At 30.4% G+C, this 15,421-nt stretch overlaps 1 protein-coding gene across 5 annotated transcripts; it reads left to right on the top strand.

Moving 5' to 3' along the window:
* The first annotated feature begins 1,285 nt into the window (after positions 1-1,285).
* Positions 1,286-14,456, top strand: LOC105193205 (protein quiver). Of its 5 annotated transcripts, none has more exons than XM_011157571.3 (6): positions 1,293-1,699; positions 3,140-3,325; positions 3,785-3,929; positions 5,506-5,553; positions 6,679-6,825; positions 7,382-14,456. In XM_011157571.3, exons 3-6 carry the CDS (start codon positions 3,905-3,907, stop codon positions 7,636-7,638), a joined length of 477 nt encoding a protein of 158 aa, XP_011155873.1. In that variant the 5' UTR covers positions 1,293-1,699; positions 3,140-3,325; positions 3,785-3,904; the 3' UTR covers positions 7,639-14,456. The 5 variants fall into 5 exon arrangements, with proteins under 5 accessions (XP_039310285.1, XP_011155873.1, XP_011155870.1 ...); XM_011157568.3 differs by having other exon boundaries at positions 1,293-1,825; XM_039454351.1 differs by lacking the exon at positions 5,506-5,553 and having other exon boundaries at positions 1,286-1,825.
* The last annotated feature ends 965 nt before the right edge of the window (positions 14,457-15,421 follow it).

Below are 15,421 nucleotides of genomic sequence, written 5' to 3'. Positions count from 1 at the left end.
TTTTATTCTTTAACAGCTACAAGCTTTGATAATTAACAAAAATAATTAAAGTAATTCTCCAAAATAAAAGTACAATTAAACAAAAATTATTTTGCAAAATTTCAGTCATAATACAAGACGATTTTCATAATTTATAAAATTTTACAACATAAACTCCGAAAATGTAATGACAATGGACATGAACAAACTGAGCTCATCCAATTGCTTTAACTGACGTAATAGTTATAATTAACTGAAACGTTTGCTTAATAGCCATAAATTATTGCAATTAGCATCAACACTTATATCAAAAGGTCTGCGAGTCAAACGAAAACATCACGAGGTTTCATTAAAAGTGATTAAATGTTGCACATACATGTGTACGTGTAATATATAATACGTGAGAATTTTTAATTTTTGTTTTTATCGCTTTAAATGTTAAAAGTAGCCGTTAGTTATTCTTTTAAAAAGTACTACTAAAAAAATAACAATTGTTGCTCTTATCACCTGTAAAATAAAGAGAAAAATAAAAAATTTCACCAATTTTTAATTCTCGAATATCGTCCTATAAATCAGTAAACTTTTTTCATAAAAGATTAGATAAATATTTTAGGTTTAGAGAATCAAAATCGAAGATATTATGGAGATACTTACACAACAAAAAAGAAAACAAACTTTTGTTCAAAAAATTTAAAATATACTTGTAATAATTATGTAAGTTGTATAAAATAAACAGATCAGGTTTGACCTCCTTCTATAAAATAAAATTTTTTTCAAACATTAAAAGTTTTGAGATAGTTCTGAAGTTTCAAGAGGGTAAACTCAATCAGAAAAGTATTACAGCTCAAATAGATCCCGAAGTACAAAAGTTGTCAACTTTCGCAAATAGCAAAAATCTGAAGTTGTCACCCTACTCCTGCCATAATTTAAAGCGGATTCTCCGTCTCGCCTTCTTTTATTTGCTACTTATCTTCCCCGTAATTAATATAAAATTTCTAGTCATTATTATTTCACATCTTCGAAATTTCGCAGAAAATAAACACCGAAGTGCGCAAGCGCTGTCCTTAATGGACCGACCCTAATATAGAGTTTACGTTAATATTTTCCTTGTTTATTCTAACATCAATCGTACGATTGGTTACATTTTTTCGGCTGTCTCTGTTTTAAAAGCTTCACATTAAATGCCGTCGGCAAAAGCTGTTGTGCTACGATGCAAACTCTCGTCGAAGAGCAGCAGTAGCAGCAGCTTCGTCGGTACAGCAACGTGAGCACGTGGCACAGACTGGCGGACTCATATTGATCGACCTGAATCCGCGCTTCGGTCGGCGCGTAGACTAGCGCGCTTGTCAGTACTCTGAAAGCGCTGGTACACTGCATTTACAGCGTAATCGCGACCGCATAGTCGCACCGTGGCATTTCGCGAACTGCATCGTCCTGCATACCCTCGTACCCTCGTTTCACCGTCGTCATGCATAGGTGATGTACATAGACTCGTTGATAGACGGGCTGGGGTGCCTGAGCTTGAAGAAGATGTAGGCGCAGAGCAGTGCCGGATCTCGTTAGAGGGTCAACAATCGAATCTGAGATCGTGACACGCGAGGAATGACAATAAGAAATAAAAGAAGTAGACTTTGTGTTTTAAACATCGTTTAAAAACAGGACGCCAGTGTTACCACGAAACGATCAACCCTTCTAGACTCCGTCAAACGGTGCAATAAAAGTATGTGAGAATTGTGATTAGGCATATAAATGCGTTAAATCTACTTTTGCAGCCTGTTTTATAGACACAAGTGACGTACACCGATTTTTGTGTAGTTTTATTCCATATTCTAATTATTCTAACTAGGTGACTACCTTTAATTAAGTTATTATTTATGAAATAAAATGACTGCATATTCTGCACATAAATAATATCTACATTAAATATAAATTTAACCTGTAAAATTAACCTCTAAAATTTTCAAGTTAAATAAATAATCAATAATTCTTGCTGTCAACTAAATAATATAATAGCTAAATAATATAAAACAGTAAAATAAATAATCAACACAGAAGATGTTAACATATAAAAAAATTAATGTATGCATTTATTAATTTTTATAAAACAAAAAAAGAGATTATTTTAGTCTTTTAAAAAAATTAAAATAAATAAATAAAAATAAAAAAAATATTTTTATAGATTTCTTATTATTTAAAAAAGTACAATTATGTAAGTGTTTTTATAATTTTAAAATTTTTACTATTTTTTCTTCAATCATATACTTTTTGCAATACAATTATATTTATTTCAAAAATGAATATAATTAATATTAATATGAGAGTAATATATTAAAATATTCTAATTGGCTTTAGTAAACAATGTGTTTATTAATTAATTATGATTTGAATATTATGATTTAAATGTAAAAATCTTACAGCACATAAACTTTTCAACACACAAATTTAATACTGTGTAATTATTTAACAAATTATTACTGCTAGCACAAAACAAAATAAAATAATACATTTCGTAACCAATTAAACGATTTAGTTATTATGTTATTAAGTTATTAAGTGTCTTAAATTAAGCATTCGTATTATGATAGTGCTCAAATACATTGGTGTTAACATATCAACTTGAAATAAAAAAAAAACATTTTTCGGTGATCAAATGTCAAATTAATTAACAAATTAAAATTTTAAAAAACTGACTTAAACTAACTTTATTTAATATTAATTAAATCCCTGGTGGAAATTTCCTCATTAATCAAAAAAGGGAAAATTGGAACTTTTCGTGAGTATGTACTTATATGGATATCAATGGATATCTACATAAAACACAAAAAATGTAATAAGAGAAAAAAGATAAAATTTAAATATCATGAGTATTCGTATATTTACGAATTCACTGCATACTTTAATCTTCTTAATCGTCGGATGATGTTTCTTTGAGCTGGAATATTTTACATACAGTTTTTATTTTTTACTACAATATATTATTAATATTGTTTATACACTTTTATTAATCCATCGCATTTACAAAAGTGTTCTCCCGCTCAAGATAAATCCTTTTTTTATAGAAAATCAGAAAAAAAAGAAATAAAAGACATTTACCAAAACAAATAGCCTATTTGTTAAAATAAAAGCTTTCCGTTCCTTGAATTTTATTCTATTTGAGCAGGCCTTGCCGAAAGCACTTCTTTTTGATAATACTTCCCGGATACCCGACTACTTAGGACAATGCCTAACGTGTGGGGAAAAGGGGAGTTACGTACGACTCATAGGGAGATGCTCATTTAACACAGCAAGATACTCAATGGCATGGAAAGATGCTCATGCCATATGAGTATTTACCCTATTGGAATGGGTATGTATCCATTTAAAATGAGAACTTTTAACTATCTATCCATGAGAAGATTTCTACCAGGGATATTAGCAACATAATGAGCATAAAATTTTTAGTAAGACAAAGTGAGTGATTTAAATGATAGAAATATTTTTTTTCAAATAAGTAAAATACACAATCGAAAATAATAGTGGTACGTTATCAGCAATCTATTTGAAGAATCTATAAAAATACAAATTGAATTAGAATTTTTGAAAACTACTACATTATTATATTTATAAGATATTAGAGTATAAAAAATAATTTAACTCCTGGGCACTTACTTTAATTATATAATTTTATAATTATTTTCACATATAGATAAAAAGTGAAATTAATGGAAAATATTTATTATAGAAAATACTTCAACGCCACACAAGTTGGATGTATTTTCAGAAATTGCACTAAATTTAATTTGAGGAATTTGATTCGTAATTTCAGGGACGACTTGAAATATATGACTGAATCAGCTCGTGCTAATCGGACGCTACTCGATGTTTGAGAAAGTCTCGACATGACACGAAGCTAAACAAAGTGTAAGGAGATCCTGCCGCTGTCAGCATGTGGACGAATCACTTGATAGTGGGTAAGTGTGTCCTCGATAAGCTTCCCATTTAATCCTAAAAGGTTCTTCTATATTTTAAGAGGGTAGCATCGTCGAACTGAAATAGGCTTCTCCCTTACACAGATGTCAATCATGTTCAATGTCTAATTTTTATTTTGAAATTAGATTAGTTATTAGATATAATCCTGTTACTCGGATGAAGAAATATATCCATATATCCAAAGTGCAGGATATTTGTCTTTATAGCATCAAACTAGTTTCGAACATAAATGTTAATCTACTAATAAATAATCGTAGTTGTTTATATAAGACATCGATAACTGGAAATTATGCCAATTGGTCACGGTTTTGCTTGCAATTACTAGGAGTCTTATTACGATCTAAAAATCATAGGTATTATATATTAGATCAATCAACACGCGTATGGCCGCTGCTTCCGTGCTGCTAGGTACGTGGACACGTACGTACGTAAGATTCTTGAAAAAAAAAACGCATTTGAGAAATATAGAGGCCTACGGAATAAAAATATACAGATTGATATTATATATTCATCGTTCCTTGTATGATAAGAATTATTAACAAAGTATATATCGATAATTTAAGTAATTGTATTCAAAATATAAATCTTCTATATTTCAAATCAAATGCGCAGGTATTTTTTTTTTTTTTTTTTTAAGTGCGCCAGGCATCTCCAAATTGTTTTGGTTCACTATTATAGACGTATACTGTTATTGAATTTTCATTTATGGGAAAACTTTTTCTGCACGGTAAATTATAAATATAATGAGTAAAATGCATTTATTCTCGATACTAAATTAACTTTTATACGTACCGTACAGAAGTTATCCTTTGGCCTTTAACACCTTTGCGTATTAAAATATCAAAGATATATATAAAATTTTAAAAATTATAAAAAGCTGAAGCAATTAAGGCAAAGTTGAATTACTACTTACGTCATATTTTAAATATACGCACGCATTATTTTTAACTGGAGCAAAATTTTAATTAAATGTTTAGCATATTATGGTATTTCTATTATTCTTGTCTTTCCAACTTATTCCAAGACAAGTTTGTTCTACAAGCATATGATATAACACTTGTCTCAAGGCTCTTTTAAAATTGCATGACACTAAGTTTGATTTTTAAATCACGCCCCAGATATTGCTATTTACTGCTCTATACTTTTATATACTATATGCCTTCTATACACATGTTTATATCGCATGTATATCACGTTTCATATCCCATACTCTGTCCTCCTTCACCAATTCCTTACTATATACCTTATACCTGCAAGATTATAATCATCCAACGAACCGAAAAATCTGGACGTGACTGTCGCACGGTCCCTCTTTGATCAATCGAGTGATAGCATCATTAGCTAGCACCACTATCAGCGGTCCCCAACATCGTTAATATGCTAAAGCTGCGCTATAGAGTCTGTAGCGGTAGTAGTCGCAGCCATCGTAGCCCTTGTATAATAGTGCTAGTCCTATCGCTTGCGTTACCACTGATCACACCAAGTTACTTAAGCTAGCAACCAGCGCACATCGCTGACGCACATTGCCTAAAGCAGTAACGAATCTTTCGTTTTCAGCGGCAATTGTACTCGCGGTTGCCAACGTCTGTCATGCGGAGTGCCAGAGTGAGTGATTAAACCAGCTTACTCTCCTCGATGTGCCCGTATCGTATCGTCGGACTCGTTCGCTAGGGATTCGATGAAGCTCGATGTGTTCGCGACCAAGACTCTTGTCAGAGTGTCTACCGCAGGACGAAAAAGCGTTCTCCATCGGGAATCACCCGCTCGAGATTGCTTTCATTCCGAACTGAACAAGAATCATGTGAAAAACATTTAGATGCACATAGTTATTTTGTAATAAATCATAAAAAGTTTTTGTAAATCATATATATCGCTTAGTAGAAATTAATCTTATTCTCGTTCAGTTTTATCAAGCATAATTACGTTACGATTCGTTTGTGCTTTTCTATTGTGCCGTAGAAAACAATCAGTGCTTAATATTTCGTTTTTAGAATTCACGCGTACGCCCATCGATACGTATAATCATACACAAGAAATATGCATTCGGGAAACTATGTGATCGTGAAGTATACAAAATTTCCAGATTATCTGGATTAACTATTTCCATCTTATTAATTAATCACTTTTCTAATCATAGCTTATAATATTAAATCTAACCGTTCGTTTAACGTTAAATGTGACTGCTTAATTAAAGGTTTGCTGTTTACAAGTTGCGTCATAATACTCATTTAATATGCATTATATCCATAAATTTATTAGTAATTGTTAATTATTGTTAAAGTGATTATCAATTTAACATCGTGATTGCTCCACTTTTGTTCATTTTATAACTATGTTCCTCGAAAATTTATTCGGCGCGTAATTTCGTGAACTTCAAAATGTACAGAAAATAAGAGAGAAATATCAATACCAAGATCCAGACATAATTGTTAAGACTTCTTAATTATTTGTATTTGTATTTTTATATATCTTGATTCTCTTATTAGTATAATTAAATATTATTAATTATTAATTATTACTTATGTTATTAACGAAATATCTCAGAGTTACATTTAACATTAAATGCAGGTTATGATCGAGAATGTACGAACAAATTGAACATTGTTAAAAATAAGTGACTGTCGTACAATAGATGAATTATCAAACACTCTTCGACTTCGCGTGCATTCTTTCCCAAGTGCGATAGAAACGATACATGATCATCTTTGAAAAAATACATCTGTTCCACAGCTCGTTCCATTTACTGCTACGAATGCGATTCATGGACGGATCTCAGATGCAAGGATCCATTCAACTATACAGCACTACCCAGAGATCAGCCACCGCTAATGACATGTAACGGATGCTGCGTAAAAATGGTTCGCAACGCAAAATCACGTAAGTATTTGTCTATTGTAACTTGTCTATTGTAATTAAACTTAAAAGATTTGAAAAAAGATGAATTCAACGCGGCATATAATAATACATATTGTACTATTCTATTCGTATTACATACTCTATTCATATTATTCTATCGTATTATAGATCATAAGATAATTACTGCCAGTGTATCAATTTACTACCACTTTTTTTAATTGCAATATTAGAATAAAAAGTATAAGAACATTACGTATTAAAAATGTTTTAATGATAAACTAAAATTATTATATAAAATAAACATAAATGTGTGACAGCAAATAGGGAAGCAATATTATTGTACGCGTGACAGTAATCGGAGGGCAGTATTCAGAACTGACAGTAGATTAAATGACTTGTATTTTTATCTCTTTCGTTATATATTTAAATAATCAATTAGTTTTAGAACCTGTTACTTGGATTTAGAGTGTAACTGAGAGAATTACAATATAACTGAAATAAAAATTAATAAATAAACATTAGGTGTTTACAATCCGCAGGAATTTATTTGCTGCTTATTGTTCTCTTTTACTTGCAGCGTACGAGAGCGTGAGGAGAACCTGCACCGCGCAACTACAAATAAACTTATTCATGGTGGACCACGTGTGCATGATGGAAAGTACCGGCACTGGTCACATGTGCTTCTGTGAGGAGGATATGTGCAATCGTGTACCCCCGACCTCGCGCTCGAATCCCGTACTCCTGCTGATCCTGTCGACCATCCTTATTCTGCGTTCGGCAGTTTTAGGAGCCTCCGCTTGCTTTGTAGAACGTTGCAATAATCACATCGTATAACACCAATTAATTCGATCCACCCATCGCAGTGGTGCCCAATCATATCCTTCGTAGAAATTCTAGCGAGTCAACAACACGACCATTCGTCGGAACGAACGATCGAGCTGGCTTCGATCCTGAAGGCTAGATCCTTCGGAATATTGAGAAGAGAAGTCAAAAGCATATAGAGCAATGGAAATTTGACGTATCATTACCATTACTTTTGTGCCTCTTTCAAGCGTGTTATCGATCCATTAAATCGCGTAGAAATCGAATATATTACATTACATTTATACGATATAGAAATTTTATCAAAGTTGCATATCTTACGATTAATGCTATATAGAAAATGAGAATGCTAAGATGAATTCGATATATATTAAATGCTGCAAAGAGAAAAGTACATGAATAGATGACTGTAAGTAAAATATATATTCATGTAGCCTTGTAAGAAATTTTGTTATTTACTATAATGTAATTTACTATAGTATTTCTTTAAATTAATTTTATTAGTCAACTTTTGTTTCCTTAAGGAGACAAGTCAAAGTATTGCAATAAAATTAAACTTTTAAATAAAAGCCAAAAGAAAAAGCTAGGAGTTATTTGATAGAATCGATAATAAATATTATTGTAAATTTAGCTTGAAATTTTCAATAGAATTAGATAATTATAATTAAACTGTGCAACTAATATCAAATTTAATCTCGTTTTCTATAGCGAGAGTTGTCCAATTTGTATCGTTCGTTCCGATCACTGGCCCTAGACAGCATCGATAGTACCTAGGCGTTTCTCGTGTAGAAATCATCTCAACTATCTAATCGATTTTTCTGATGATCTCGGAGCAAGTCCGAGTTCTCTATTAGTTGCTCTTCGAGCAAGCACGGCTAGCATCATTGCAATACATTCGTGACAAAAAATCTGAGGAAGGAATTTTATTTAAAAAAAGTTACCAAAAGTTACCAAAATGTGAAATAGTATTAAACATTGAGTAGTGTAATTTAAACGAAAGGATCTACATTTATAACAAAATTGCAATAATCCTACTAGAATACATGTAACTATTTTGATAGTATTTATTTGACATACATTAAATACAAATACTACAAAAATTATTTCTCTAAGTTACATGATTGTACAGTATTCGTTACTTTCTTTGCTTTGCAATCTCGATGCTTCAAATATTTGGCAATTTACTGCAATTTTTATTGTTCATTCTTGAATACTTTTTAAAAAAATATATAGTTTAGCTATAAATAGACAAGTAGAATGTAAATTAAATTTCTTCCTCAGCTTTATCGCGCTGCATGTACTCGACTGTCGTCTAGGAACATCGATGATGAATTAGCCATTTACCCTAATATTATGATAAAGAGAAGATACAAAATGTGGATACTCTAGCTCTCGAATTTTACTCACAACAATGCACCTCACTATGTTATTTCTCTTATTCTAATGCGACAATGTTCGACGCGACTGGTCGAGTTTCATTCGATACAAAAATTTATGAAAAAGCACAATAAAATTGCACGAGGTATAAACGCCAATCAATATATTGCATAAAGTATCTTAACGTATATAAGAATTTCAGGAAATTTTTAACTTTTGAATAGATAATTAATATATAATTATTGAATAAAAAAATGGAAAGGCAATATTTTTTACACATATCTCTGAAATGCATAATCCCAATTCGTGTAATTTATTAATTTCTGCACAATTATTATATATAGTCAGTAATCTGTATCATTCTACACTATAGTTTTTAAAATATAAAAGTTCGTCAAATAATATTGTGTGATAACACATAGTGCTACAGTTATAAAATAATCATAAAACTGTCAACGACATTATGTGACAAATGGCGTTAGTTCGTCGTGCAATTCAATCGATTTAGCAAAACGCTTCCTTGATCGTACCCAATCACAACTCTCTTTTCACTCTTCTTTACATCATATCTCTCTCTCTCTCTCTCTCTTTCTCTTTTTCTCTCTTTTCCTTATAATCTGAATCTTGATCTTTGCATTTTTCTTTCATTTTTCTTACTCTATAACAGTGCAACGTCCTCGTAGACCTCTTAACCGTTTTGATATAAAACATTATCATACTTGAAATCAATGAGATGGAAGGTATCGATTCCACAATAGAAGGCCAGCTTGTACGATAGAAAGACATTCTACCTTAGAAGGCATGGTTGCAGCATGCACATCCGACAGACAAGGCCGACAGACGCAGAGAAAACCAATCGACGAGCAGCGAAGATGATCTTCTCAAGTTCCGGAAGTTATCTGGCCCACATATGCGCACATTTTTCGAAACAAATCTTATAAAAAATATTCGCAAACTATTCTAAAAATTTTTAAGATAGAAAGATAAAATGATTATATATAAACAAAATTTGTATTTCATGCTATATATAAATTTCTACTCGTTAAATTATAAAGAATTTTGAATTCTTTTCGATAGTAGCAATATCTAAATATTCAAAAATTATTAAAACCAAATTTAAAATCAAATTTTAAAAAATTTATTTGGAATTTGGAAACATGAAGGTTCTAGAGTTCAGAAATTTAAGCAAAAGTTTAATAACACAAAAATTTATTAACAATCTTCTGAAAATGGGCGCACACTCAAGAGTCTAGATCATTACAGTAATGAACTTTCAAAGCACTTAGGAAAAAATCGAGTCACACGTAGACTAAAATGAAGTTGAGTGCATGGATTGTAGCGTTTATAAGGCTGTACGATTTATGGAAAGTCAATACAAAGTTTTAATTTAAAATAGGAAAAACGAGCTTAAGAGCCGTGCTGAATGTTGTTCGCCAAAACAAATACTAATAACCAAAATAAATAAAAGCAAACGTTTACTTTTATTTATTTTATTTATTAATATTTGTTTTGGCGCACAACATTCAGCACGACTCTTAAACTCATTTCTCCTATTTTGAATTGTTAATCACAAAAGTCCTAACTTTCGTATTTGTTTCTAATTTTTTACAAAATTTTAATTTTTAAACATAAATAAGTCTTTCATTAGCATAGTAAAAATTAATTTATTGTATTATGTATGATGTCTTATGCAAAATCAGTATTTTGACACATTTATATATTTTATATATTTTATAAAAGATAAAAGACCAGAGTCTTATTTATATTTATGTAATTACATTTTAAACTATTTTATTATACATCATATTTATTTTGTTTAATTAAATTTCTCTTAAAAAATGTTTTCTAATCATATTTTTTATTTATTTTATCAACAATCTCTTAATGTAAATTCTTTATTTGCATATAAAGTACACTATAGTTTTACAAAAAATTCTTTAATGCATCTAATCGCAGAAAGTTTTACAAGTAATTTAAATAGTATACTTTATATAGCTTCTATGACCGCGATTAATGCAAAAGCGGTGAAGCTTTGACTTTCAAATAAATGTATAGCAACACTTTGCATGACACTGCATGAACCTATCGTTCTTAATCTTGCGTGTGAACGAGTACTCCACTTCTACAGCCACTAGTCGAAAGCGAACAGCGTCCACAATTTAAAAAAAATCTTATTAAATACACATTACAGAGTTAGGCAAACAGGCAATCAACAAAATTTCGAAAATTCCATCACGCAAGCTTTAGTTAGCTAGTTAGTTTTGTAGTCCCAAGCTCGTACAAATCCAAAGAGATTGAATCGCTGTTGCTTTCCTCTTGTAGCTCGTCCAAATGCAACAACAACAATAGCATTGACAAAAATTACGGTTATAACAACTGTGACAATTAAAAAAACCCACAATACCTTCCACCCTGATAAATGCAACGCAAAGCAGACGAAAAACAAAGCACAACGTGGGCATTCAGCTTTATTCGTGTCGCGACTAACGCATTTAACTGCTAACAAAAATTGATTTTATTTGTTGAATTGAGCTTATTCCCATTTGATCATTTAAAAAAATTTGAAAAATTTTATGCAGCAGACAGAATGTTGAATCAACTTACGTCACTGTGTACGTCATAAAGATATACATCTGTGACTCTTTATTTATATAATTATACTAATATATAACATATAATTATACACAATATATAACATATCTAGTTCGTAATATAGTATTTTAGTATGACAATTATAATATTATAATATTAAATATCTTGTTTTTTAAATTTAAATCGTGAATTTCTTTACAGCAAAAAATAGTGTGTAAAAATATGAATGCAAATGGCTTAACAGTCACTGACGTACGCCATTTAAAAATCGATCGCAACTCAGCGGTGAAGCAATTGTTATCTCTGCTGAATGCAACCGTCAGCCGACGTTGCAATTGCTTGCAAGTGGTACGAACAAGCTGAACGCACATGTCCTCACAGAGAGGCTTTCGAATCGGAGCCTCTTGCCAAACAAGCTTCGGTACTTGCTTGACCGTTGGCGAGCAAACCGACGTTTCTCTGGCAAGCCATGCGGCTCGTGTCGCGTCATTTGTTCATTGTCGCACGCGCGGCTGCGAGGCTACCTATTCACGTTTTTATCGCGATATACGCCGTATTCTCGCTTTCCTACCTGTTTCTCTGTTCCTTTATTCTTTTCATTATTTTATTCAGCATCCTTCAATGTCTTTTGATTTAACGCGTATTATTCTTAAGTCAAATATAAATGCTCGTTGTGCAATCGAAGAAAATGCTCAAGTTAAAAGATATTAAATTTTTTTTTACTTAGCTTTAAATATTTCACTATCTTAAAAAACATACATGATTTTATTCTTAAAAAATAAATTTTTTTCATATAAAATCAAACAGAAATTAAACACTATTTAAACAATATTTAGACAAAACCTCGTACTTTACCATTGTAGATGTATGTACGTGCTATAATCCATAATTACGATGTAAAACAAGTTATGTAGGCGGTGACGAGAATCTGTCTCTTATAGTAAAACTATGTCATCATATGTATCACTATTACACAGTTCAAAATTGTAAGATTAATATCTATAAAGAAACAACAAATTGCTATGCCAAATTTTACTTAATAAGAGTAATAAGTATAACTCTTAGAGATGTTTTGCCTTTTTTTTCTAAATAATAAAATATTTCTCCTCTAACTAAAAAACATGCAATTTAAAAAATATTGAAAATTAGTAAGTCGAGCATGTTTCCTCGCTTCACATCTGAGTCGCCACGAAAATATCGATATTTCATCCTTGTTTACCGATAATAATCGGTACTAAACCTGGCCTCGCAGCTGAAAAGTATCCACGTATAGCTATTAAATGAATCTATCTGCGATATGAATTATTTAGCATAGGAAACCATCGACGCGAAGACGAATGTAGATAAAAAAGAATAATTTTAATAGATAAGAATAATTCATAGATAAAAGATAAGATTAATTTATAGATAAAAATGAATAAATTATTTTAATCCTTTAACTTTTAGAAATGTATATACATATAATTTATATACATATAATTGTATATACATATGATTTTCAATTAAATTTGTCAAAATCTGACAGTTGTTTCACTGTAAATTTAAAAGAAAAACATAATTGAGCGCTAATTAATAATATAATAAGTAAACAAAGTAAACAACTGAGATTATAGTTAAAGGATTAATTATTAAAATATATATATCCTGCCATATTGTATTTCTATACAATATATGTGCGCTTATGTAATTAGTACATTTATATAAAATGTATGAAGAAATGTACTTTTTCTTTTATTATTATGTACTAAAAAGAAAATGTGACGTGTTAATATTATTTAGAAATTTAAGAGCAAACGGCAGTGAACGTCAAATATATCTCTGTTATCGTCTGCGTCGATGAAATGTAAATGTCGGCAAACATGTTCCCCGTTCCTAGATCGTTGATAATTAATACATTTTACCATATCAAAAAGCATTAATCTATTTTTGCGAATTTGTATCGAAATTGTTGACTTAAATCCTATTAGTTAAATTTATCTCGATTTGTATGAGATAAGAGAAGAGGGATTTTTATGTATTTATTATAAAGGGAATAATTAATTCCCTTGCTTTACTATGGCACATTTTGTCGCAAACTTGTTAGTAGACTTTTAGATGATAAAGAAAAAAAATATTTTATTGGATTTTATGAAATAATGAAAATAAATTATACTAACATTTTGTTTAATAATAATAATAAAATAATTCTTAGAAATCTCATTAATCTCTTAATGCTCAATTTTGTATTGTCACGTCTAGCAAACAATTAAAAGTATACTTCTTGGAAAAATGTTATATCAAATTGCTGCATATAGAATTAAATACATCTTCTCGATTAATATTGAAAGTATATTTTTATGTATATTATTACTACATCACGCTCGCGCATTAATTTGCTTATTTATCAACTTTTAAAAATCATTTTTATACAATACAAATAGCAATTACACTGCGGAATGCCAATCTACTTTAAAATAATTTTAAAATGATACATGAATTGACACATGAATCAAATTTTATAACATGCTTTAATATAAAACATTAAATTAAAATAATTAAAATATTAAATTATTTATTTTAATGTAAATTATATATTAATTTGCATAAATTCTACAAATCAATGTAAATGTCTTACGCAGAATCATATGGCTGTATATACAATCGAAAATTTTAAAAGATTTAAATTTAGGGTTGAAGATTCAACAAATGTAAAATTTATTTTGAGCATTTCAACATCGTAATAACTTTAATGCCAATTTAATAAGAATAAGATTTCATGAAGCAAAACATTGTGAGCAAAAAGCATAAACAAAGAAAATAATATAACCAAAATTTTCTGATTTGTACATGTAAAAATTATAAATAAATAAGTGTTACAAAAATTTTTTAATTTCTTAAGATATTTTCCCATTTTCAGCTTCTGTTAGAATTCAGCAGTACATGTATATTGCTTGCAGGCAGAAAGAGTAAAAGAGATTATTCTATCTTCTCTAACGAGGCTAAAGAAAAGGAAAAAAATTTGTTCGGGGAAGATGTAGAAATTATATAAACAGATAACTCAAGAGAGTATTATAATATAAGGAGATAACAAATGTTCAAATATGAAATCTTTACTCAAATTATTTCAAAAGGTTTGTGATAAGATAAAGATTTCCATAAAAAATAGAATTATAGAATTGAATATATAGAAAAAATCGGAAATTATGCCAAAAAGATATAAATTCAGTGATCTGCATTCAATCACGTGTATAAATATAAAATATAATAGCATTCCTGTTAATACTCTTTCTTACAAAAAATGTTACTCTAACCCATTCATTCAGAATCCATGAAATTGTATGTTATATCTGTAACGTTTTTTTTTTTAATTACATATGTATACGCAAAATATACATTTGCATAAATATTTTACACGGATTCATTATTCCAATCTGAGATAAGCGTTAATTTAATTACAACTCACCGACACGACGCTCAGCAGCGGAGTTCTAACGCCGCGTTGACCTGCAACACACAAATACGAAATTTAGATTAGCGTTAGATAAACAACACAATTAACGTTAAAAAATTAATATAATGTGTGTTACCTCAGGGTTGCTCCGCCGTTGCACGATGCCACCCGGGCCTCCGCCTCCTCTCAGATTTTGCACAATACAACACACTCGCGGACAACAGATTAATTACAACCACGCACTAATTATCGAAGCAACGCGCGACACTTTGTTGAACGAAGCTCTCGGCGAAGCGCCATCACTACGTAGCGAAAGAGACACGCGACCGCGCGAGGTTATGATCCAGAATGCGTAAATCGATACTCCGTCGGAACGTAAAAGAAAATTAGGAGATA

This window comes from Solenopsis invicta, chromosome 10 (genome assembly GCF_016802725.1).
Source record: "Solenopsis invicta isolate M01_SB chromosome 10, UNIL_Sinv_3.0, whole genome shotgun sequence".
NCBI lineage: Eukaryota > Metazoa > Arthropoda > Insecta > Hymenoptera > Formicidae > Solenopsis > Solenopsis invicta.
This window is presented reverse-complemented; position numbering and strand designations above follow the sequence as displayed.